Source organism: Aulonocara stuartgranti (genome assembly GCF_965226115.1).
Source record: "Aulonocara stuartgranti genome assembly, chromosome: 20".
Taxonomy (NCBI): Eukaryota; Metazoa; Chordata; class Actinopteri; order Cichliformes; family Cichlidae; genus Aulonocara; species Aulonocara stuartgranti.
In genome coordinates, this window is record NC_138956.1 from 26,347,347 (window position 1) to 26,370,390 (window position 23,044).

Sequence of the window (23,044 nt, forward strand, 5' to 3'; positions counted from 1 at the left end):
CATGTGGTCAGATGAAACCAAAGTAGAACTTTTTGGTATAAACTCAACTCGTCGTGTTTGGAGGAAGAAGAATACTGAGTTGCATCCCAAGAACACCATACCTACTGTGAAGCATGGGGGTGGAAACATCATGCTATGGGGCTGTTTTTCTGCCAAGGGGACAGGACAACTGATCCGTGTTAAGGACAGAATGAATGGGGCCATGTATCGTGAGATTTTGAGCCAAAACCTCCTTCCATCAGTGAGAACTTTGAAGATGAAACGAGGCTGGGTCTTCCAACATGACAATGATCCAAAACACACCGCCCGGGCAACAAAGGATTGGCTCCGTAAGAAGCATTTGAAAGTCCTGGAGTGGCCTAGCCAGTCTCCAGACCTCAACCCCATAGAAAATCTGTGGCGAGAGTTGAAAGTCCGTGTTGCTCGGCGACAGCCCCAAAACATCACTGCTCTCGAGAAGATCTGCATGGAGGAATGGGCCAAAATACCAGCTACTGTGTGTGCAAACCTGGTAAAGACCTATAGTAAACGTTTGACCTCTGTTATTGCCAACAAAGGTTATGTTACAAAGTATTGACTTGTATTTTTGTTATTGACCAAATACTTATTTTCCACCCTGATTTACGAATAAATTCTTTACAAATCCTACCATGTGGATTCATGGATTTTTTTTTCACATTCTGTCTCTCACAGTTTAAGTGTACCTCTGGTGCAAATTACTGACCTCTGTCATCATTTTAGGTGGGGGAACTTGCACAATCGGTGGCTGACTAAATACTTTTTTGCCCCACTGTAGCACCTTTCAAACACTACAGCAATTCAAGCAAGTACAAGATTTTAATAAAAAAAAAACTTTATTACAAAAAGGTATCATTGAATTATTTGCATTATTACAAATGTGACTATGCACTAGCATTTCTTCTTGCTTTTTTAAACTTTTGGAACCTAACCTGGAAATTCTGGTTTTACACAAGCAAACAAACTGACACAGATCCTGCTGATGAGGAGGAAGTTTAACCCACAGCTCTGCCTTTATTTGAAGCCCATGTACTCAATCTGAAACCACACACACACACACACACACACACACACACACACACACACACACACACACACACACACACACACGGCCGCGCACACACACACAAACGCACGGCACAAGAAGTGGCTGTAGCTCCAGTGTACGAGATGAATGAAAACAGAAGTGACAGCGTGAATTGACAGGATGGTTAAAAAAGGTCCAAACAGACGGAGGGAAGGAGGGATAGAGGAGAGAAGAAGGGGAAGAATATTTGTGAAGGACAGATAGTGGCTTCCAGGACTGTTTTCAACAACGTCACTGTAACTATCAAACCCAAAAAGAACCGCACACAAACACACACACGTACACAGCCCAAGCCATAATTGTCCCCTGTGGTGATTTTGGCCTCTCCCTCCTAGTTTCTCATTGCTGTTGGCCAACTCTTCTGTATCTTTAACACTTTCTTTTTTCCTTTTTTTTTTTTTTTTTTTGAAAGAAAGGCAGAGGGGTGGGAGGTGGGGGGTGTCACAAGAGAAGGAAAGAGGGATGAAGGAGAAAGAAAGGTCTAAAGGAAGGAGGTGTAGAGGGGTGTGACAGCGGAAAGGGGGAATGAAGGGAAGGAGGGAAAAAGAGAGAATGAATGTGTAAGAGGAAGGGAGACTTTGCCCTCCAGCGGGAACACTCCCACGATTGTGTGTGTGTGTGTTTGTGCGTGTGCACGCTTGAGTGTTTGTGTGCGAGTTGTGTCACAGCCAAACCGACACACCCACAGGCTGTAGACCTCTATATCCTGTTCGGGTTGTCCGTTTGTCCAAACATCATGCCCTCCTCCCCCTCCTCTTCCTCATCGCTCCCCTTTTCTAACTGGTCGGACAGGGGTAGAGGCTGCTGAGGGAGTGGGTACAGTAAATAGAACAAAGCCACCTTTCTAAAATAAACAGACTGGGAAAGAGGAACTTCACATTGACTGAAAATGAGAGAGAAAGAGAGCGCATGCATTTGACTTGATGAACTTACTGTAAAGTACTTTATTTTAAGGTTAAACTCTTTCCTAAAGTTGCAGCTTCTGCTTCTACATGTCCGTCACTATGTCGGCGTACGTGTTTGCCCCTCTTTCGCTCTCCCCCACACTTCAGTATCAGTATCCTCCCTGCTTGTGCTTGACTAACTCTTGGTAATTTTTGGGTACCATGTCACACACCATGAGCTAGCAGTGTTATCCAGGCTCACTGACTACAAGGACCATTACTGGATATCAGATCACTGGAGGAGGGAGGCATCCTAGCGCACATCACATCACATCTCATGTGTCTAAATCAGGCGCTTTGTCATGGATCCTCCATCAAAGAGTGGAAGCAGGAGCAATCACTCATGTGTAAAACCAATTTGTTTTTAACATTAAATTGCAAGTTAACAAGTTAATTACAAGTGAAATTATAGTTTGTCATGTTTCTTACGCAGTTTTGTCCTGTGCCTGGCCTTCTGCACAGCAGCACCTTGAACTTATTCAAATGGAGCATTTCATGTGTGAAAAAATGTTACCGTATAAGGAGAATGGATTTACAGTAAATAAGTTCCTATTGTGGCAAATTAGGATCAGAAGTTCCCAAATTTAATTTTAACTGTAACACTATGACCCTGTCAGTTATCTTGCAACACCTTGAGCAATTCTGAAACCTGTGCAGAATGATGGGCATGTTCTGCACACCCAGGCATGATACAGGGCAACTTACTTCTTACTCATTCTATCATCATTATTGATAATCCATCAAAAAGAAATGCCTTTAAATCCACTTAGAAATCACAGGACCAAAGTGCATTAAAAACCACACGGCTATGTGTGTCTTCACCACAGACATCCACGTGTGCACTTCAAAGTGTAGCTGCTAACTGCTAATAAACCGTTACATTGCATCAATTTCCCAGTAAATAATAAGTAAATAAATGCAGCCCACATTTAACTTTACACAATACCCACCTTCTGTGCTGCCTACCTTCTATCGAGCATAACAAAGAGTCAAAATCCAGTTGTAGTAACGTTCTTTCATGTTGTGCTTTCATTATCTTGATATTTTTTGTCTCTCTCTCTCTCAGACACACACACATGCACACACTCACTCACAGACACACACACGCACGGGCGCGCACAGCAATGTGTCTGAGTAGTTAAAATGAGATAAGGTAAGTGATAGGTAAGCAAAAATAGAATGGTTATAGTGAGGTGTGCTTGCAAGGCAAATACTATTTAAAAAATCGTGTTTGACACAGATTTTGGTATTATTGATTTTTTTAGGCACCGAACAAGTAGAGTAAAACAAGCTGTATGCGGTCATTGATATGAAAGGAAAAACGCGTCTCCAAAAGTCAACAGGAAAGCAAAGACAAATCAGTAATCGTCTTCTTTTTTAAAAGATGAACCTGAGCGTTAGAACAAATAACTGATAACTGAGAGTATAACAAATGTGTCGTCATGTCTAACTTCATAGGTGTGTGTTTTTGATCCGCAACCACAGACGTTAAATTTATCTTCCAAAGAAGTTTGAAGAGTTGCGTGTGGATGTGCCGGGGCCATGTTTTAGCTGTGGGGGTACTGCTATGAATGTTTAACCACAGAAACCTCTTGACCCACCCACCCCTGCATCGTGCCAACAGGACATCCTGTCAGGATGCATTCTGGGTAGTTTAATTCTGAGACCTGTGTGATCAATGCCAAGATGTTTGTGTGTGGTGCGTGTGTGTGTTGGGGGGGTCTATTTGGCCACATTTTGAAGTGAGATGTTGGGATTATACTACAGAACATTTTAGAAGACATTTCCAGCTGCTGCGTGTATGCGTTTACATACCCGCGCTTTAGTGGGTGAGAGTCTACAGGTTGTGTGTGGGCTGTGGTTGACTAAAGCACACGCGCTGGCACGACCCAAGTTCACTCAAGGTGGGATGGCTAATCTTTAACCCCCCCTCAGCCAATCTCCAACAACACACACACACACATACGCAAACTATATCCTTCCCTTCTTCTTCTTCTTCTCCTCCACCCAGCAATCCTTCTCTGGATTGTTCCAGGGGCAGGAGGTAGAGAGGTGGGGGGTGCTGACGTTCTGGAAAAAAGCCACGGTCAGGAGTGGGGAGGGGGCAGCTTCCTGTCCAAAATGGTTCTTTTAAAGCCAGAGAAGTATAAATAGAGCAGGTGTCAGTATTGAGAACCCAGAGAGAGAGAGAGAGAGAGAGTGCTGTGAGAGAAAAAGACAGACAGCAAGAGTGTGAAAAATTGTGTGAACGCGTGTGTGTGTGTGTGTGTGTGTGTGTGTGTGTGTGTGTGTGTGTGTGTGTGTGTGTGTGTGTGTGTGTGTGTGTGGTGTGATGCCGTGGTGGAGTAGGAGAAGGGGCTTTTAGCTGGTGGACTGCCCGTAATGTCCAGCAGGATGTGAGGTCATATGACAAAGAGGGCTGGTGGGCGGTGAGAAACGATTGGTTACCACAGTGATAATGGAACTTTTTTTCTTTTTAAATTTAGTGGGGACTGAAAAGGAGATGGAAAGAGCAAAAGGGGAAAAAAGAGTATTGCAGTGTTCTGTCACAACTCCCCAGAGAACATAAAAGACCATACACGGGGGCAAATGAGTTTGTGTATGTGTGGTAGCAAAGGACAAAAAGGGGAAGGAGAGGATGGAGGGGAGAAGGGGGAAACTGAAGGAGGTGGGGTGAACAGGCCGTAGAAGTCAATAGGATGGGAGGAAAGGTCCAAAATCAGCTATGCAGTCAGAGAGGACAAAGCAGCAGAGCAAACAGAGGGTGGAGGAGACAGAAAGAGGCATAGAGAGAGGTCTGCAGTACAAAGGCGCAGAGAGACACAACTGATAATAGAATGACGGCGGAAAAAATGAGAAAGATGAACCAGGAGGCACGAGAAAAAGTGAACTGGAGTGAGTGAAAAAGTGAATCGGGGGGATTGACAAGAGAGGCCTCAACATGATGTAGTTATCTAACCCGTCATGTGTCAAACACTAAGCCATGAAGAAAGGGGTTAAAAATTAAGTCTACACAGTCTAAAATATTAAATCTATTTTGGTTTTTAATGAAGGAGGAGTGAATTAGGGACGAAATATGAGAGTAGATTATTAAACCATGAGCGAGGAGATGGGAGAGGAAAAAGTGGAGAGGTGTTCGAAGGGTGTGGGGGTTGAAATCTGTTCATGGTGTTTTAAATATTAAACCTATTTCAAGTTTAATGAAGTGCAAATACTATGGGGAGAGTCTTAACTGGAATACAGAGAGGAAGGGGGCGAAAGGGGGATCCGATTCATTATTTCAAGTGTTCACCTTTAGACTGCCGAGACTTGGGGAGAGGAGCGCAGGGAGACGAAGAGGGAAAAAAAATTAGAGAAAGTTTATGCGGAAGTGCAAAGTAGAGGGCAATTTTGAGAGCACCTGTCTGCGGGCCCCCGAGTGGCTCCAGGAGGCTCCGGAGCACGAGAGGATGAAAATGTGAACTCGAGGACGCCAAAACACGCAGCACCAACTGCAACGCTTAAGAGCTCGCGCGAATAAACAGGATGAGTTTCTATGGAAAAACGATTTCACTCTTTTTAGTGCATCTTTGTGGGTATATGTGTGAGCGAATGTGAATAAGTGGTTTAGGAGGGGAACTCTGAGGCCACAGAGCAGAGAGGAAGAGAGTCAGATAAAGATGTTGGATTTCAAAAAAGATTCTCGATGTAATCAATGTGCAACAGCTAGAGGGAAATGGAAAGAACAGCCCACGTGTGATTGAACTGTTCACGTCTACATAATCAGATGCTCTAAGCTGTGTGTATGTGAGCGTGTATATCACACCGGCCATTGCCAAAATCCCCCAAGCTGCCACTAAAGGTCACTGTGTGTGTGTGTGTGTGTGTTTTAATACCAGCAAAAACACACGCAAAAAGTATTTCCAGTGCCGTTATTATGTGGGATAAAGATCAAGTTTGTGTTTGCCCCAAGTATAAAAGCAGCAAGAATTTTTTTTTTTAATCAATCGTTAACTCGTGTTTTCAGCAGCTCTGGCTTCTTCTCAGTCTGAGGGGGCAGGTTCAGAAGAAAGGGTGACGTCTGCCTCCAAAATGTCATATCCACCAACCAAAGAAGTGACTCCTACTTTAATAAAATAAGTAAAATGAGCACAGACGGCACATAATGTCTCAAAATGACACTCATATAGTCACAACTTAGCCGTCTTCCTGATATCTGGCGATATCTATAAATACTGTATGAGATTGTGTGTAGTGTGCACAATCTTACGTTTCATGAGTTGCCAAGAATATTATCGCTCATATGCACATTTGAGGTTCACTTTCATGGTTAATAAAAAAATATTTAATATTGTTTAATCAAACGAACTGCACTTAAGTAGCAGCTCTACAGTCTTGTGGACCACTCACAGCCGCATCCACTAACACACTGACACATCGAGGGCAGCCAGGGCTGGGGTTGAGTTTCTTGCCCAGGGACACTTTGACATGCGGACTAGAGGAGCCGGGGATTGAGCTACCGGCCCAAGATTAGCAGACTACCAACTTTACCTCCTTTAAACACAGCTACCACATTCATCAAATTGATTAACTGATTGCACACCCTGCGTGGATTACACAAAGAGAGGCTGACTCAAGGCCCCACAGAAGAATATACTAAACTGATTAAAAAAAATAAAAAATTGACTCCTGATATTCAAAACAATGTCTTTGATTTGCTGGAGCTTTCTAATCCAGGTCTGGACGAAGCAGCGGGGGCCAAACTAAAAATAATCTTGGATAATTATTCAAAGGTTTGAGACGTATGCAGGCAAAAGAAGTACAGACTATTAAAAACTCTCTTCCTCAAAAATTGTCACCTCTAATATAGTGTTGTGTAAAAAAGAAACATACACATGTTTCAGTTCCCTGAGATGTAAGCGCGGCTGGTTTCTTTTCTGGCTTCACGTGTGATGTTTCAAACATTCGTGGCGGCAGACAAGGTGAACGTAAGAAATGCGGAGATCAAGCGTTAGCACGGGAGAGAAAAGGATGCTGAGTGCTTACTGGCCTCAATAATGACATCAAGTGAACAGAGCAGATGCTTGCAACGGAAGGGGATCTAAAGAAAACAAATCCTAATTCCCGCAGCTGTTTATGTCAACATGGGCACATGGCATTTTCATGCACGCTAATACACTGAGCCTTTACGCAGCTATACATTATCCTTATATTAGAGAATGATCCAGTGAAATCCTCGTGGTTGTGCGTCATATAAGCGTTTCTAATAGCAAAGCATAGACACTGATTACAGATGAATGAATGAGAGAGAGAGGGAGAGAAGGAGTGAGGGAGAGAGTGCGTCTAGGCACTTCTCATCAATAAAGAATGAAGCAATTAAGCTAATCTAAGACTGAAGGTGCCCTTTCTCCTGGATACCCTTTATGACAAGCAACAACTGGACTTCATGAAACAACACCCTCACCACACTAACGAACTAACTCTAAACCGTTAACCTACCACCTCACAATAAGCACATTTAGCAGGCTTTGTTGTATTAGTAACATTTATTATGTCTGCATTTTTATTTCAACGTGACTGATTTAACGCCTGCTTGCAGTGTCTTGGCTTACTGTGAGAGTGAATGGAATGAATCATCATCATTATTATGCATACTTGCCATGTATGCTTTTTCTTTTCAACTGATGTGACCATTCAGAATGATCCCTACAAAAAAACAATAAAAAACAGCCTATAAGTCAATCAGCAGGAACTCAGGCAATTATTTGGAAAACTTGAAAATCGTTTATCAGGCAAACATTAAATGCGCTCTGATTTATATAATTGGCAGTAGGATAAACTGCGTTCGATCCCACACGTCAGTAAAACTAATGAAGTAAAGAATGAATGACTCAGTAATTACAGACTTTATTGCCTAAAGAATACAGTAGCAGACCTGCCATGGTCACATCATCAAAATAATGCAGCGTGGGCTTTCTATTTGTAGGGATAACAATCGCAGCAATAGGCTGTGTATGTACGTGTTTTACGTTTGTTGGGTCTGTTTGTTTTCATCTTTAAATTAATATTATTTATGTGTCAGCGGGAGCTTTTAGTGTTCCATTATTATAAGCTCTTTATTTGTCAAGTAGCAGAAAAGAATCTGTCATAAAACAGACGTAACTCTTTGCCATCGCTGTAACGCTTTCTAATATTATATTTGAAAAATCTGTAACAGAATCATGCATCACTTTCTAATTCTTTGGCATTTCCATACAGCTTCACTCCTGATTGTGATCTTTGCCTGGAGGTGACAAAATCCTGGACTTAAGGGGGACTTAGGACTTAAGAACACTAACTCTCATAAGCTCACAGACATCCTGTATATTTTTAACCCTGACTTTGTCAAACAAACTTGTGGACATTACACATTACGAGCAGAGGAGCACTCCCACAACCAAAACAATTCACCACTCCCCGTACAGGCTCCCTGACTAATATCAGGCCACTAAACTTGTTCAGCAATCCCCTAAACTTTTACTGAGCACACAGACACCACCCACTGCAAACGGACTCAATACACAATATGGTGTCACACATCCTGATATAAACTGCCGCTGTTAAATCTCAAATAAGCCCACTGGTAACATGATGTTTTACTGCTAAATGGCATCCAACTGAAGGAGACCCAATCCTTCCATTCTTCGCCATGCTGAGCCCAGTCCCAAAACCCGGGTGAAAGCGAGGATAAATGGTTGCCTTTTGGCGAGCACCAGGCGAGTCTACACCAGCAGCAACACTAGACTTCCTCTAACCTTTAGGTGAGACAACACCTTTCTTATTAATGGCTGCTTCACCACAGGCAGGCTTAAACTCTTCTTTCCACCACAGCTCAGAACCATGGTTATAGCCAAGGGACTTAATAGAGCCATTCAGCTTGTGAGTGCATGTGGTTCTGGCACCGTACTACAATCACAAAATCAGGGACCTGGGACATTTTTATTAATTTAATCAGTTTACTTTTTGTTGATTTCCAAAGTGGGTTTAATTAGTTTTAAAGGCCTTTTTTTATTATAACATGCGGTTGTTTACCAAGGGCAAGAAATTAAGAAGAATTCTGTCTCCTCATGCTTTTGATCAAATTCAATCTTTCTTTAACTTAAACTTCTTCTTTCTGAAGTATAATTTTTAATTTCCATTTCAGTTTGTGAAAACATTTTTTTGTTTTTCATATCCACTCCCGGTTTTAGCTTTAGTAACCGCAATAACCTTGCTTAGAAGACTTTGAGATGCACAGCCTAACTCTCGTAAGCCCGGTACGATGCACTTTCCAACGTGCGTTTCTTTTTGTCTCTGTCGTTTTTCCTTCTCATTACCCCTCTCATCTGCCACTCTCTCTTCCTTTTCCCTCCTCTCGCCCTTTCCAGAAGGTCCTTCCCTAAACCCCAGAGAGAGGGGAGGAGCTTGGGATGGCGAGGACGCGCTGGTAATCCGTGCAGTGACCCAGGTCAATTCAATTATCCTGTTTTCTTTCGCTGCGCGACGCGTGTGCCCATTTCACAGCCAACTCCCTTAATGCGCCCAGGATTAGCTTCCCTTACTTTTAATGATCTACCTATCGACGCCTTGGGCTTCACATAGACACACACACACGCTCACACTCACACAGAGGTGAACGAACACACACACACACACACAGACAGGTAAGTTTTTCATGTATAAGTTTTAGTCTAAAGGAATTCACTAAACACACAAGGCCGAGGATCAAGACAGGCTTTCTCAAAATAAATATGTGTTCATGAGTGTGTTTGCATATGCATTTGCTTGTTTATGTGGGAGTGTGGCTTACATAAACTGCAGTAAGGAGAGGATTTCATTATCCATCTGCATTTACCCAGGCTTCACCTCACACCTCCAAGATTTGAGATAATCATCTTAGGCCTAACACGTTAGTGTATAAGCTCGCTAATCTCAACCCCGGAGGAGGAAAAGAGGTCATTTTATACTAGTAAACTGTGGATAGCTGACATGCATTGAAATATGCATGCAGGAATGAAAGTATTAGGCACTAATGCACCGTATTGTAAAGTGTCATGCACACTCTAATGCACATAAAGTCAACAAGGCAATTTAATTGCTCCAACACATCTACTGGTCTGTTGGTTAGAAGATGGCTTTTAAAAGATAAATTAGATTTTGCTACAGTTAGGTGTTAGGTGACACTCTCACCCAATTAAATAACCTGATCTTATTATCTCACCAGTAATCACTAATTACATGACTGGATAACTAACTAAGTAGGGACCAGCATTGTAAAACTCTAGCAACTCCAGGACACCCTAAAGCCTCAAAGTCATCAAATCAGCACTACAAAGGGCTTTCTTTGGCCTCCCTCCATCCTACCAGTTTTGAGAGCCTGTCCAATTTAATTCCATCTGCTGCTGTTCTGTTGACCTGATAATCTAAAGACCACATTTCTGACCTAAAGACACCCGGTTTGTTTTCACTATTACTGCTTTTAAACTTTCCACAAATAGGAGAAAGTGTTCTAAGCTTGTCAGTCCTACCTGGGATATCCTGCCCGTTGTAGTTCCATCCAGCTACAGCCAGCATGGAGGGCAGAGGAGATCCAGGCCTACTGTCTCTTTCTCTCTCTCTGTCCCGCTCGCGGTCCCAGTTCCTCTCAGCCTGCTGGGTAATATGTCTGACTGTGTCCTTGTTCTTCCTGTTCTTCCTTCGCCCTGATCCTGACAGAGGTTGCCAGGGCCCTTCTCCACCTCCTCCACCAGGTCCCCCAGTCCCTTGCTCCGCCTGGCTTTGGGCTGCCCCCCTGGGAGTGTCCCGGGGATGAGAGGAGGAGGCAGGGGATACCTGTTCCTCTTTGACAGTGATGCCAGGCCGATAGTCGTGAGGCCATGCAGGCTGAGAGTCATGGCAGGCTTCTTCCTGGCTCTCATGGCTCTTCGGTGGTTCTTGGTCCTCCTTTCCATACGTGCTGCCACCCTCATGGCAGCTGGCGATGGCTGAGTCCCCAGAAGAGTTGGCCGGGCTGGTCCGGCGAGCCAGCCAAGGAGAGGTGCTGCGACCAGACATGATGGAAGCAAGGGCTTCAGACGCCATGCCCACTATGCCCCCTCCGCCTCCTAAACCAGCTCCTGCAACACCCCCTGCCCCTGGTAGACCAGCTCCTCCTCCACCACCTCCAGCGCCCCCGCCTCCACCTAGGCCAGCAGCAGCCACAGCGCCCATTTCAAAATCGGCCAGCTCATCAGCCATCTCTGAGCGGATGCTGATGTCTAGTGCAGCCTTGATGAAGCTGTGGCAAGCCTGGACAATATCTGTCATCTGCAGGTAGCTGGCAGCTGACATGACCTCAATCACATTCTTACTGGTGAGAGCAAGGTGCGCCGAGTACATGAAGTCCAGGATGGCTTTGAAGCCTGTTGCTGTGACAATATCCAGATGAGTGACAGTAGTCTGGTGGTGAGGCTCTGCCCCCTTTTTAACCTGGAGGGTTATAAGAAGGAGTATTAACAGCAGTGGTTTAAAAAAAATATTTACCTCATGCTATAAAGGAAAAATATCTGTAAAAGATCATTTTTTTGCCCCAACGAGGTCTCTTACCTGGCAGTAAAGAGTCTTAAAGTAGCGTGACGATCCCAGGAGGACATTCTTATGAGCTTTGAAGATCTTTCCGTCCACAATGACACAGGCATCGCAAAGGATGCCATGCTGCCTCTGCTCATTGAGCTCTCTGAGGAGCTGACGGTAGTGAGACGAGATCTCCATGTCCTCCTTCCTGTTGTTCATCTGTGTAGTTGAACAAAAGCCTCTCCTCCAAACATCTGCTGGAAAATTAAAGACGACGTGCAATCAGTCAACTAAATCTGCAAAACATATCAAAATATTTTAAGTGTACCATTTCAAATGTACAGTACGGACATCTGGTTTCTGCAATGCAGAGAAATAGATAAATATGTATATATAGCAGCAATAGAATCTAATCCACTTTTGCAAACCTTATTTAATTTTCATGTAACGAGGGGAGAAAAAAATTGAATTTAACTGAACCACTCTTTTATAGATGAGCCAGGGTAAGGATATATCAGTAATGACTGTGACATAAAAAAAACAAAAAAACCTGACATCAATGGAAACCACATCTCAAATGCCGTAGTTTGATGTCTAAAAACAGCCCAGTAACAAATAGTCAAAATTCTCTGTGTTTAAACCGTGTCTGACAGGTACATTTATGTGTGTGTGGGAGTGTGTGTGGCTGCGAGTGTGTGTGTGTGTGTGTGTGTGTGTGAGTGAGTGTGTGTGTGTGTGTGTGTGAGTTTGTGTGTGAGAGAGAGAGAGCATGTGTAAGCTCATTAAAAATGTCAGTTAAAAAGTGTAACACTTTCACAAAACAGTTGTTGAGGGAGCAAACAGACTCATTTAGTACGGACCACTTCACCATTACATATATCAATAAACACAGCCTCGGTTCCTATTTGTTTTATTTTTATTTTTTTTCTCGTTTCCCTTTGACTATGAATATTCAATCAGCTGTCTAGTTAAGACAGAAATCCACTCTTGAACCTTCACCTCAGTGTTTGTGATCTTGCACGGTTCAGTCAAGGTTTGCGAACACTGAGGGTTTTTTTTTTTTTTTTTAAACTACAAAGAAAGGACCCTTAATGACAAATTGTGGAGTGGCTTGACTGTCAGGGAACAAAGATCTAACTTTCATGGTGGTACAACCGGAAGACTGTCATATTTTATTGTTATTCTTGCAAATTAAATCCCATAAAAAAGCTCACGACTTGAATGTTTACAATCTCTTATCTCATAAGAGAGATTCTACTTTTAGCCACACAAATAACAATTTCTGATTTGTCTTTTTGTTTTTTTGTTTTTTTTTTTTATCATTTTTTTCCTTTGAATGTAGATGAAACAGTATAGCCTGCTGTGCACAGGTTAGGTGACACATAAGATGTACTGTGAGCTCAAACACTGGAGAAGCGCTGCAGGAAAAGGCCATAGCGAGGGGAGTGAAGAAGGAGACAAAGGGAGACGTGAACATCGTTATGTTGAACCAGGGAATAAGGTGGCAGGAAAACAAAGAGAAACCACATTAAGATTTTTCAAATACAAACATGTACATGCACACAGAGAGAGGGAGAGAGAGGGAGAGAGAGGAAGAAGAAGACCCACACATGCAGGCAGTACATTAGCCAGAGCATTAGCAGCCGCCGCTCCTGCTCTTGTCTCGGTGAGGGCTAAATCGTGGGGACGCAGAGTGTTACCAAACGCAGCAGTGATTTGTTTTGGGAACGCCACAGCTGTCAACTCTCATGGGCCATTCTAAGAGATGACAGCTCGGGTTGGCCAAGGTGACAGCAGCGTTTGCTCGGGGGCCGGCACACTTCAGGTCATGTTTAGCAAAGCTCTGCTCAACCTGATGGCTTGTAAGATCAGATAAATCCACAGTGTCTCCCACGTCCACTTGGACAAACACACCTCCTATGAACAGCAGTGGACAAGTGGATGGAGTGATGGTGACAACTAGTGAAGCCTGCCTTGCACAAGTAGAAAAAAAAAACAATCAATGCAAAGCACGCTCAAAACCTTTCGCTGTGATTGGTGTTCGTCAGAGAGGAAAAAAAAACTGCGAGGAGGAGGAAAGTTGGATGTGAAGGTAGAATAACAGTGTCCCTCAAAGTCTCAAAAGGTACGTTTTGACGCAATGCTTTTATCCACCAGCTCACACATTTCTCAGAAAAAATCTATTGGCAGTTTAACCTTGAAATATTTTTTCCTTTCTGCATTGCTCTGATAGAGGTATTGAGAGTCTTCACCTCTCACCTCTGAGGACAAACCGAGCAGCTTTAAAGACATAGCTGTTCTGCTCCTCATCCCTCTGCTCTTCTTCTCTCAGGGCCACTGGCACATCCAATTGTATAGACAAGTCTATAAGATAGACTTGCTCTCAGAGCCAGATAAAACACAAAAGGAGTCATTTATTCACTGAGATATCTTCCTGTGGTTTCTGTGCCTGGCGTTTTTTTCTCCCAACCAACATGGATGGAGAAATAAAGGGTCACTGTACAGCACACACACACACCGTTCAGCAGCGGTCAGCACGATTTCAGACATAGATTTGTTGGTAGTTTAGAGGAAGTCAGCTATAGCAAGTCATTAGGTGGAGCAATAATGTCTTCGCTCACACATTTAGGATCAGCCAGCTCTCTGTTTCCGTCTGTGTTACAAAGATGACTGAATGAGTAACATGAAAAAAAGGAAAAGAAATTAAAAAAAATTGTGTTTCTTTGTCACACTAACCAAAATTTCTTTGGGTTTTAAAATCAAAGTTGGACAAAGGACATCTTAAGAATCACCTTGGACTTTCTAAAATTGCACTATAGGAATGTTCATTATTATTTAATGGTGTGTAGAGAGAGGGATTAACGTCTAAGTTGAAAAAGCCGGCAGATTAGCAGGTGATGAAAACAACCATTAGTTACAGCCCGTGCAGGAATCAGTTTGTAACAAAATTCATTGCACATCTATAACTGAGAGAAGTCAGAAACGTCTGACACAGATATCGTGCATCAGTGCTACGCACCACGAGATGAGGGGGAAAAAAATGTGATTGTAATTTGATCTGACTTATTTTAAATACAGCTTACAATCCTTATCAGCGTATAGTTGCGACTTTTCATATTCTGCTGTGATGGGTGTCCATAGATCTAATGATAATGGCCCTGTGGTAGTGCTCTGATACAATAGACCAGGTACAAAAAAGGTGTCATTGAGTTTGGTTGAACGTAATGTGAGCGCGCAGCTAGAATTGCACCCCAAAACATGTTAAATGATGCCTTAGATTTACCAAAAGCAGCAACCAGTGGAGTGTAAAACAAGAAAAAACCCCAAACAGCAGTGACTGAGAGCAAAAGAGAAAGAAAGGGAGAGGTATAATCAGATTTATTGCCTCAACAGACTCGAGACATACTGAGTTAGTCGTTAGGTAGAGAAAAGCAGCTTTAATGGAGAGCGCTTTGACCTCTAAACTCTTTGCTTGCCTAATTGGCTTGTTTAATTTCAGCATGTCCAAATCCCTCCAGTCAAAGACTCCTTTTCCAGAGGAACCAATCCTGAGCTACACATAAACATCGTGTTCATAGTAGCTTCTCTCTTCCTTAAAGGTCTCCGCCTTTTTACCCCAGAATCACCAAGACCAAAACCCATCCCTTCTACAATATGAGTACAGCCTGCAGTTATATTAAATCATTACTTTTTTCAAATATACTGTATATATCTGATGCAAGAATGGAAGGCAAGGTAAAATGAACTTGTCAAACAATCAGCCATACAGAGAGCGAGCCAGAGACTTTTGCGTCTCATCCAAAGCATTAGCAGTCTCACCAAGGCTACAGAAACTAAAGCCTGCTTTCAGGCTTTAATGTTTGTCACACAGCAGGAAGAAAAAGCTTTTCATCCTTCTATGAAATTTCACTGCAAAAGTGAAAAATAAATAATGAAAAAGAAGCAAGGAACAAGTCATCAGGAGGCAGGCTGACAGTCTGTGTGTGCGCCTGTTTGAGGTCAGAGAAGATTGTTTCAGTAAAGCATGCCACTGGAGCTCCAAGTCCCTGTCACCCTTCTGAGGCCAAATCAAAAGTGACTGTCCTCCTTAACCCCTCCTTTCTTCACACACACACACGCGCGCGCGCGCACATACAAAATCAAAAGCACCGTTCCCCTCAAAACACGCACACACATTCAGTCCCTGCCCCTAAATACACAATACACATGCAAGAACTAAAAACACCCACGTTCACACGCTTAGCAGAGCCGTCATGGCATCACACCGGTTTGTCCTGGTCACATCACGGCAAAGTCACTTTAGGCCCCAGCCAGACGACTAAAGAGATGAGACGTGTGATGGAGTGAGAGAATGGGGCTTCCTCCTTCTTCTGTTTCTCTTAATGCAGCCTGTCCCTCTGAGCCACTTCTCTGCCTCCTTGACCGCACAGGACCGAGGGGAGACGGAGCGCAAGGTCCTTGTGGATCAAAGGCAGAGCGATACTTTGTTTGTACTAGGGTTTAACACAGAGCTTTCACGGCAGGCCAACGCTGAGATTCCACGAGGGATTCGCACATCACTCTGGATGAAGAAGTTACAACATGTGCAACATCTTCGCACAGGGTGATAATATGGGATTGCACGACATATTTTAGCAAATACAACTCGCTCAAAAGCACACTTTTACTTTTGGTGTTTGTTGATTCAGCCGTCATTAACATTCCTGTCAGCAGGTACACAGATTAACTGGCTTTAAAATTCCTTCATGTGCATGTTAGCAGTATCTGGGCAGTTTGCAGTTGTATTTATTTTGAATTAAAGGATTTCCAGTTGGTCAGGGCAAATTATCATTAAGTGGCCAATGTGCTGCTCGCAAAACCGCCACCCTCAGCTAATCACTCCAAATTCAAATTGTGGCCTTCTGCTCGACAAATGTAACAATTCAGCTCATTATTTGATAAAATGAGTTCGACATGTCAAACCGAGTGAACACAGAGTTCACACAGCCCCCATTTTGAGTGGCCACATAAATAAATAAATAAAGCCATTAATAAATCAAGAGAAAAAAACACAAACTGATCAAATCATGAGAGTGAAAACATTTTAAAAACATTTAAAGTACAGCGTGAACTTGTTTTTGCGCGTATAAAATTCGTTTGGTTCATTTACACCACTTTTCTGTGTTTTGCATTTACATTGTTGTTTCAGATATTTCTTTCAAGAGTCTATGGAGACCAACGGCAGCTAAACGAGATCGAATATTAGACTTATGTTCAAAATAATGAACATAGCACAGCACGGATTACAGAATACATGCCAAAGGGCACAGTGCTGCAATAGATCTCTTATCTTTACTAATACAAGATCAATTCATTTAATTCATAAACAAAAGCAGGCCTTATTACACTGAATTCCCCCCATTTAACATCCCTATCATTATCTTGGCGCTGTCTTTGACAATCAGCAGGGGAGGATGCAATAGAAACTGGCCAGAGATTGAAGAAGTGAATGAATATAAGGAGGTAGGCAGAGGAATATCAAAGCGGGACTCGGTAGCCAAGAGCTGGCATTTATGCTGTCAACCACCCCGGCTTCATGCCTGAGCTACAGAATTTTATCAGTTAAGCTAAAAAGGCAACACGCTCCTTTTTGCATATTTTCTAGTACTGACTTGCACCATCACCCTATCATATCAGAGCAGGCAGTTTCTGTGGAAAAAGGAACCGAGGTGGCAGGTCTGAACTGAATGATTATGTGCTGTGTTAACCTTTCAAACAAAGTAGAATAAAACTAAGTTGTTTATATTACGTGGCTTTTTGACACTAATACCGACAAAAATAAGAGGAAGTAAGAATTTGTTTATTTGAATGTGAGTGGACTCTTTTTTTCTGCGTAATGAGAGAAAAGTACTGGAACAAATTAGAACATGCATAAAGGGAATTAAAATGATATTCGGCTGAACAATAGAGGCACTGTTCTTACATACACATGTGGCACAGGGCAGCTGTTACTTTCTAGTTTCAAATCTACTGCTTCCACTACTTAAAAAACAAAACAAAAAAAGTTCTATTGAATTTCAAGGTTTATTATTTTCAATGTAAAACTGAATGTGTGAACACTTTACAAATCAGGGTCCTACAAGAGGTCGCGTTGAATGCGGGACGAGGTTACGCGAAAACGGAGCAAGGTGAAGAGTCAAAAGGGAGACAGAGGGAAAAAAACGTAGAGCTGGAGAGATGAGAATGGAAGAGATAAAGACCACTGAAAAACAGAGAAAAAAAAAGAGCTAGAGCAGAGAATCACAGAAACGCCAAGGCTAGAACGATGGAGAGAGAAGATAGAAAGAGGGGGAGACAGGAAGAGAGGGGAGAGTGACTCAGGCAGCCAATATTTTTTAAACAGCTTTGCTTCCACTCAACTGGGCATCAAGGCCATTATCCCGGGGTTAATCCCCAATCCGACGGAGCTGGCAGCCTTCCGGGACAAGCCAGGGTGGCAGTCCATCAACAAGGCGGGCACGAACAAAAATAACACACACATACTCAAACACATGCATATGACACAGAGCCAGGCCCAGGCAGGCATGCAAGCAATTAGAAAAAAAAAAATAAAACAACAAAGCTATTAGCTGGCTTGTTCTTAGCTGCTTTTTCCTTTATTGTCAGTTGAAAAAAAACTATTGCTAATCTCTTGTCTGTCATTTTATCTCCGTTTCTGACTTCTTTAAATCTCCCTGTAGGTTTTCTGTGTTTTCTCCCCTTCTCCCCTTGTTTCTTTTATCACACGCCCTCCATCTGTCCACCTTTATTTTCTCCACCTTCCCCACCAGCTCTAATCATGCCACATTTTGCACCTCTACCTCACTCTCCCTTTCTCTGCCCACTCTCTGTTTCACTGGCCGGCATCCAAGGAGCCAAGGTGGAGGAAGAGATTGACTCAAAGAAGGATAGCCATGTCATGTGGAGAGGGACCAAAGAGAATCCGGGAGGCTTAGGGAGACTTAGCAAAACTCCCTTCATCCCTTGCTTTTCCATCCTTGGTCACACCTTGCACACACTGACCAAAAACAATACCCGCACCTCCCTTATTTTCACCTGAAGACTTTCATGCAGTTACCTGTATTTCTTCTTATTGTTTTGGGGTTTTTTTTTGCACATCCAAAAAGATCAGCCTCTACAACCCTCCCATCATTCCGTCCCACTGATCTATACGGTTAAGCAGCTCCAGACGTTTTCCGGCACCATGCATTCTCACCTTCAGCCAGGCAGGTGTTAAGCCTAGAGTGATCTAATGGAAATCCGCTCATAGTAAGGATGGACTGGGAAAGAGGTGTGACTCAAACACACTGGTGTTGATGTCCTTTACCTTAAATACCCTGGCTGGGTTTCAGCTTCACCTTAAATGCCTTGCAACCTGTGACACTACTTATTATTTTAGAGTTTTAAAAAAAGGGTGAGAAGATCCATGTGACCATCTCTCTGTTGTCTTTTTCCTGTGTCTTCCTCCTTCACACTCCAAGATGTGTGTGTGTGTGTGTGTGTGTGTGAGTGAATGTAGTTTCTGGGCTATCTTTCTCTCTAGGCCCCTAAGCCTGCTATGTCTCCCATGGTAACTCCCTGACTGACGACCCGGGGCTTAGCCTAAATTCTCCCTCTATTAAAAGCTGTGAAATGCAAATAATGAAACATCTCATTACCACTGTCGGAGAACCCAAAATGAAAGGGGGGGGGGGGGGGGGGGAGTGGGAGGGAGAAGCGCAAGGCTTGGGGGGTTGGGGGGGTGGAGGCAGCAGCCATGGACTGTAATACAACGAAAGAGGGCTATACCGGAGGGAGGAAAGGTGAGAGGACAGGGAGAAACAAGCGAGAGCTGGAAATAAAGGAAGCAAGGATAGACAAAAAGGAAAGGGAGGATATGAAGCGCATGAGAGGATGAGAGCAGATCTCCAGACAGTGCGTCGTTTCTTCCATACACGCCGTCATCAACAGAAAGGGGACCGGGACTAGCCAGACAGAGGGAGCACCCTGATAAATAAATTGCTGCAAATGAGCAGGTTTCATTCAAATATCTAACAGCCAGTGCTAGAATCTTCCACAATCACCTGCAATGCATGTGCAGGTAAAGACGGGAAAAGGCTACTGGTTTGTGAAAAACGTTTGCGGTGTACGTGGAAGTGAAATCACCAACAGGAAGTGTTCGTTTATGGTTTTTTAGGTGGGTGGAGACAAGTGGTGTAAGTGTGGCATTAGAGATGGGGGTGGGGTGGTGGGGGAAGGTCACTTGTGAGAATGATCACATCACCTTATGTGGTCTGTTGGTGTGAAACCCAAGTTTCATGACTGGAATAGTTCAGAGACTCATCTGCTGATTCACAAACCCCTGATAGTCTGAGGAAATTTATGGGACGTGCAGGTTTTAGCGTTTGGCATTGTCTAATAGCAGGATTAGTCCATGGCTTCTTGAAATCTTTATTTAAGAAAAGATTCCAGAAAAACAGCCCCATTTGTGATCCATTCTGATGGATCACAAATGCATCGTGTCTTTTACCTTCCTCATGAGGGAGAGTAGTAGATTATCTGGACTGCTGGAACAGATAAATTCTCCCTCTTTCTTTATAAACACCAAGGTTATTTCTGTATTTTCAGTCCTATTGAAAAAAATTACTTTACACCCATCACTGCAAAATCTCTACATGTGTGTCATACAGGGGAAGGAACACAAGCTGAAGCAAAAAAAAAAGAAAAAGAAAATTATGCAGACGAAAACTTGAAGACAGCTTTTGCTAACAGACTTTCAAGTTAAACTTTGGCCAACTGTACTGCATAACTGCATAAATATGTGGATGCCAGATCACAACACATGTAACATTAATAGTTCTTAGTGAACACCTCAGTCTCCGCTTTACTGAAATGGCTTTCCACATGATTTTGGGAACGAGCTGCAGGGATTTACTTCCATTTGGTAAAAGAGAATTTGTAAGGTCAGTTACTGGTGATGGGAGAAATTTCACTTTTTTTGTGAGGGGGGCATTGTTAAATATTTGCTGTGGTTCAGTCACCAACTCACTCCTGTCACTGCGTCAGTATACGGTATACTGCAGTGGTTATTTCCGGCATGTGTCCCTCACTCTGTCGTGACCAAGAGGTAGCCTATCTGAGGCTCTCATTCACCTACTAACTCACCAACTCCATCAGTCCTACACTTCTGGCATTTCCCAGCTCTCAGCCTCTGTTTATTCATTGTAAGCTTATCCTCTTAGTCCCAGGTTTAATTCTTAGCCAATCATATGCTAGCTTACAGCATGCCCTTACATGCATCATTGGCTGTCATTGGCCATAGGTGGTGAGTGACGCTGATTTGATTTTATGTTTGACAGAGAAGTGGAAGAAAAACAACGAGTTGCTTGTGCAGTAAGATGAATGTAGTGAATGTATAATTCTTTTTGGAGATTTGTTCCCTGCAAACAAATGATTTGCGACCATCACGACACTACCACTCCCTGTTGAAGGTTAAGCTCATCCCAAAGACCCTTTATGACTTTGAATTTAGGGCTCTGTTAGTGTTGGGTGCTTTTTTTGAGACTTGATATTTGTTGTTTATGCTTTTGTCTCTTTATTCTGCCGATCTAGCCGCCTGCCTCTTGGTACATACCAAACTTGTAAAATGCAACTGCTGAATAGCTGCGCAGTGTCTCCTTTTTGTTGTGTCGAGCTGCAGTTGTACACAGACGCTGACAGATTGAAAGCGAGATTCTGAATGGCAAATCTAGTGCAGCGGAGACCTGGCATTGTATAGTTGATGTTAAGTACTGCAGAACAAAGAACCGGTGTGAAAGTCTCTGTTCTCATGTCAGACAAGCATGTGAGCTAACAGAAGCAACAACTGCCGCACGTTACTGGTTGGAGATATTGATCATTGAATAACATATAAGGTTGTATAGTTAAAGTGTACAAAGATTCCTAACATCTTATAGCTTCCACTTGGACCCCCAAAGCTTACTGGTTTTGTCCAGTTTAAAACCAAACAAATATCTGAGAGGAGATTTTGCTTTGATTACAACAAGCAAGTGCATATGGGTGTAGGGGTTCCCTGCACACACACACACACACACACACACACACACACACACACACACACACACACACACACACACACACCACATTCACACCTTTGTGAATATATTGGCAGTCACCAGTTTTTGAACTGACAGCACCCACCCAGTTGGAAACATTTAACATATCATCCAACCTAGACTCTGCGCAGGGAGTTAAGTACTGTACTTCCACATCAAACATAGAAAAAGAATAACAAAAGTGGTGCTGGGTGCCGTAGCGTTAACCCTTTCTAGGGCACTCGGTGAAATACTTTAAACTTCAAAAATCCAACTATAGAGAGTTATTGAATGATATTATTATTGGACTTTCTTTAACTTTTGTGACTTGTTCATTTCAGTGATATGTTGCGCATCAAGTTCCCATATACAGTGGGGCAAAAAAGTATTTAGTCAGCCACCGATTGTGCAAGTTCCCCCACCTAAAATGATGACAGAGGTCAGTAATTTGCACCAGAGGTACACTTCAACTGTGAGAGACAGAATGTGAAAAAAAAATCCATGAATCCACATGGTAGGATTTGTAAAGAATTTATTCGTAAATTAGGGTGGAAAATAAGTATTTGGTCACCTCAAACAAGGAAAATCTCTGGCTCTCACAGACCTGTAACGTCTTCTGTAAGAAGCTTTTCTGTCCCCCACTCGTTACCTGTATGAATGGCACCTGTTTGAACTCAACATCTGTATAAAAGACACCTGTCCACAGCCTCAAACAGTCAGACTCCAAACTCCGCCATGGCCAAGACCAAAGAGCTTTCGAAGGACACCAGGAAAAGTATTGTAGACCTGCACCAGACTGGGAAGAGTGAATCTACAATAGGCAAGCAGCTTGGTGTGAAAAAATCAACTGTGGGAGCAATCATCAGAAAATGGAAGACATACAAGACCACTGATAATCTCCCTCGATCTGGGGCTCCACACAAGATCTCATCCCGTGGGGTCAAAATGATCATGAGAACGGTGAGCAAAGATCCCAGAACCACACGGGGGGACCTGGTGAATGACCTGCAGAGAGCTGGGACCAAAGTAACAAAGGTCACCATCAGTAACACACTACAACGGCAGGGAATCAAATCCCGCAGTGCCAGACGTGTTCCGCTGCTGAAGCCAGTGCATGTCCAGGCCCGTCTGAAGTTTGCCAGAGAGCACATGGATGATACAGCAGAGGATTGGGAGAATGTCATGTGGTCAGATGAAACCAAAGTAGAACTTTTTGGTATAAACTCAACTCGTCGTGTTTGGAGGAAGAAGAATACTGAGTTGCATCCCAAGAACACCATACCTACTGTGAAGCATGGGGGTGGAAACATCATGCTATGGGGCTGTTTTTCTGCCAAGGGGACAGGACGACTGAT

At 43.1% G+C, this 23,044-nt stretch overlaps 1 protein-coding gene across 4 annotated transcripts in view; it reads right to left on the bottom strand.

Moving 5' to 3' along the window:
• The window catches only part of zbtb46 (zinc finger and BTB domain containing 46), a 63,386-nt gene that overhangs the window by 28,644 nt on the left and 11,698 nt on the right, over nucleotides 1–23,044 (bottom strand). For 3 of the 4 annotated variants that reach the window (XM_082518888.1, XM_082518885.1, XM_082518887.1), the window contains exons 2-3: nucleotides 11,632–11,855; nucleotides 10,575–11,514 (exon numbers count right to left, since the gene is read on the bottom strand). In XM_082518888.1, coding sequence (XP_082375014.1) covers nucleotides 10,575–11,514; nucleotides 11,632–11,817 — 1,126 coding nt within the window. In that variant the 5' untranslated portion in view covers nucleotides 11,818–11,855. The remainder of the gene's footprint in view (nucleotides 1–10,574; nucleotides 11,515–11,631; nucleotides 11,856–23,044) is intronic. The other variant, XM_082518886.1, reaches the window with a different exon arrangement.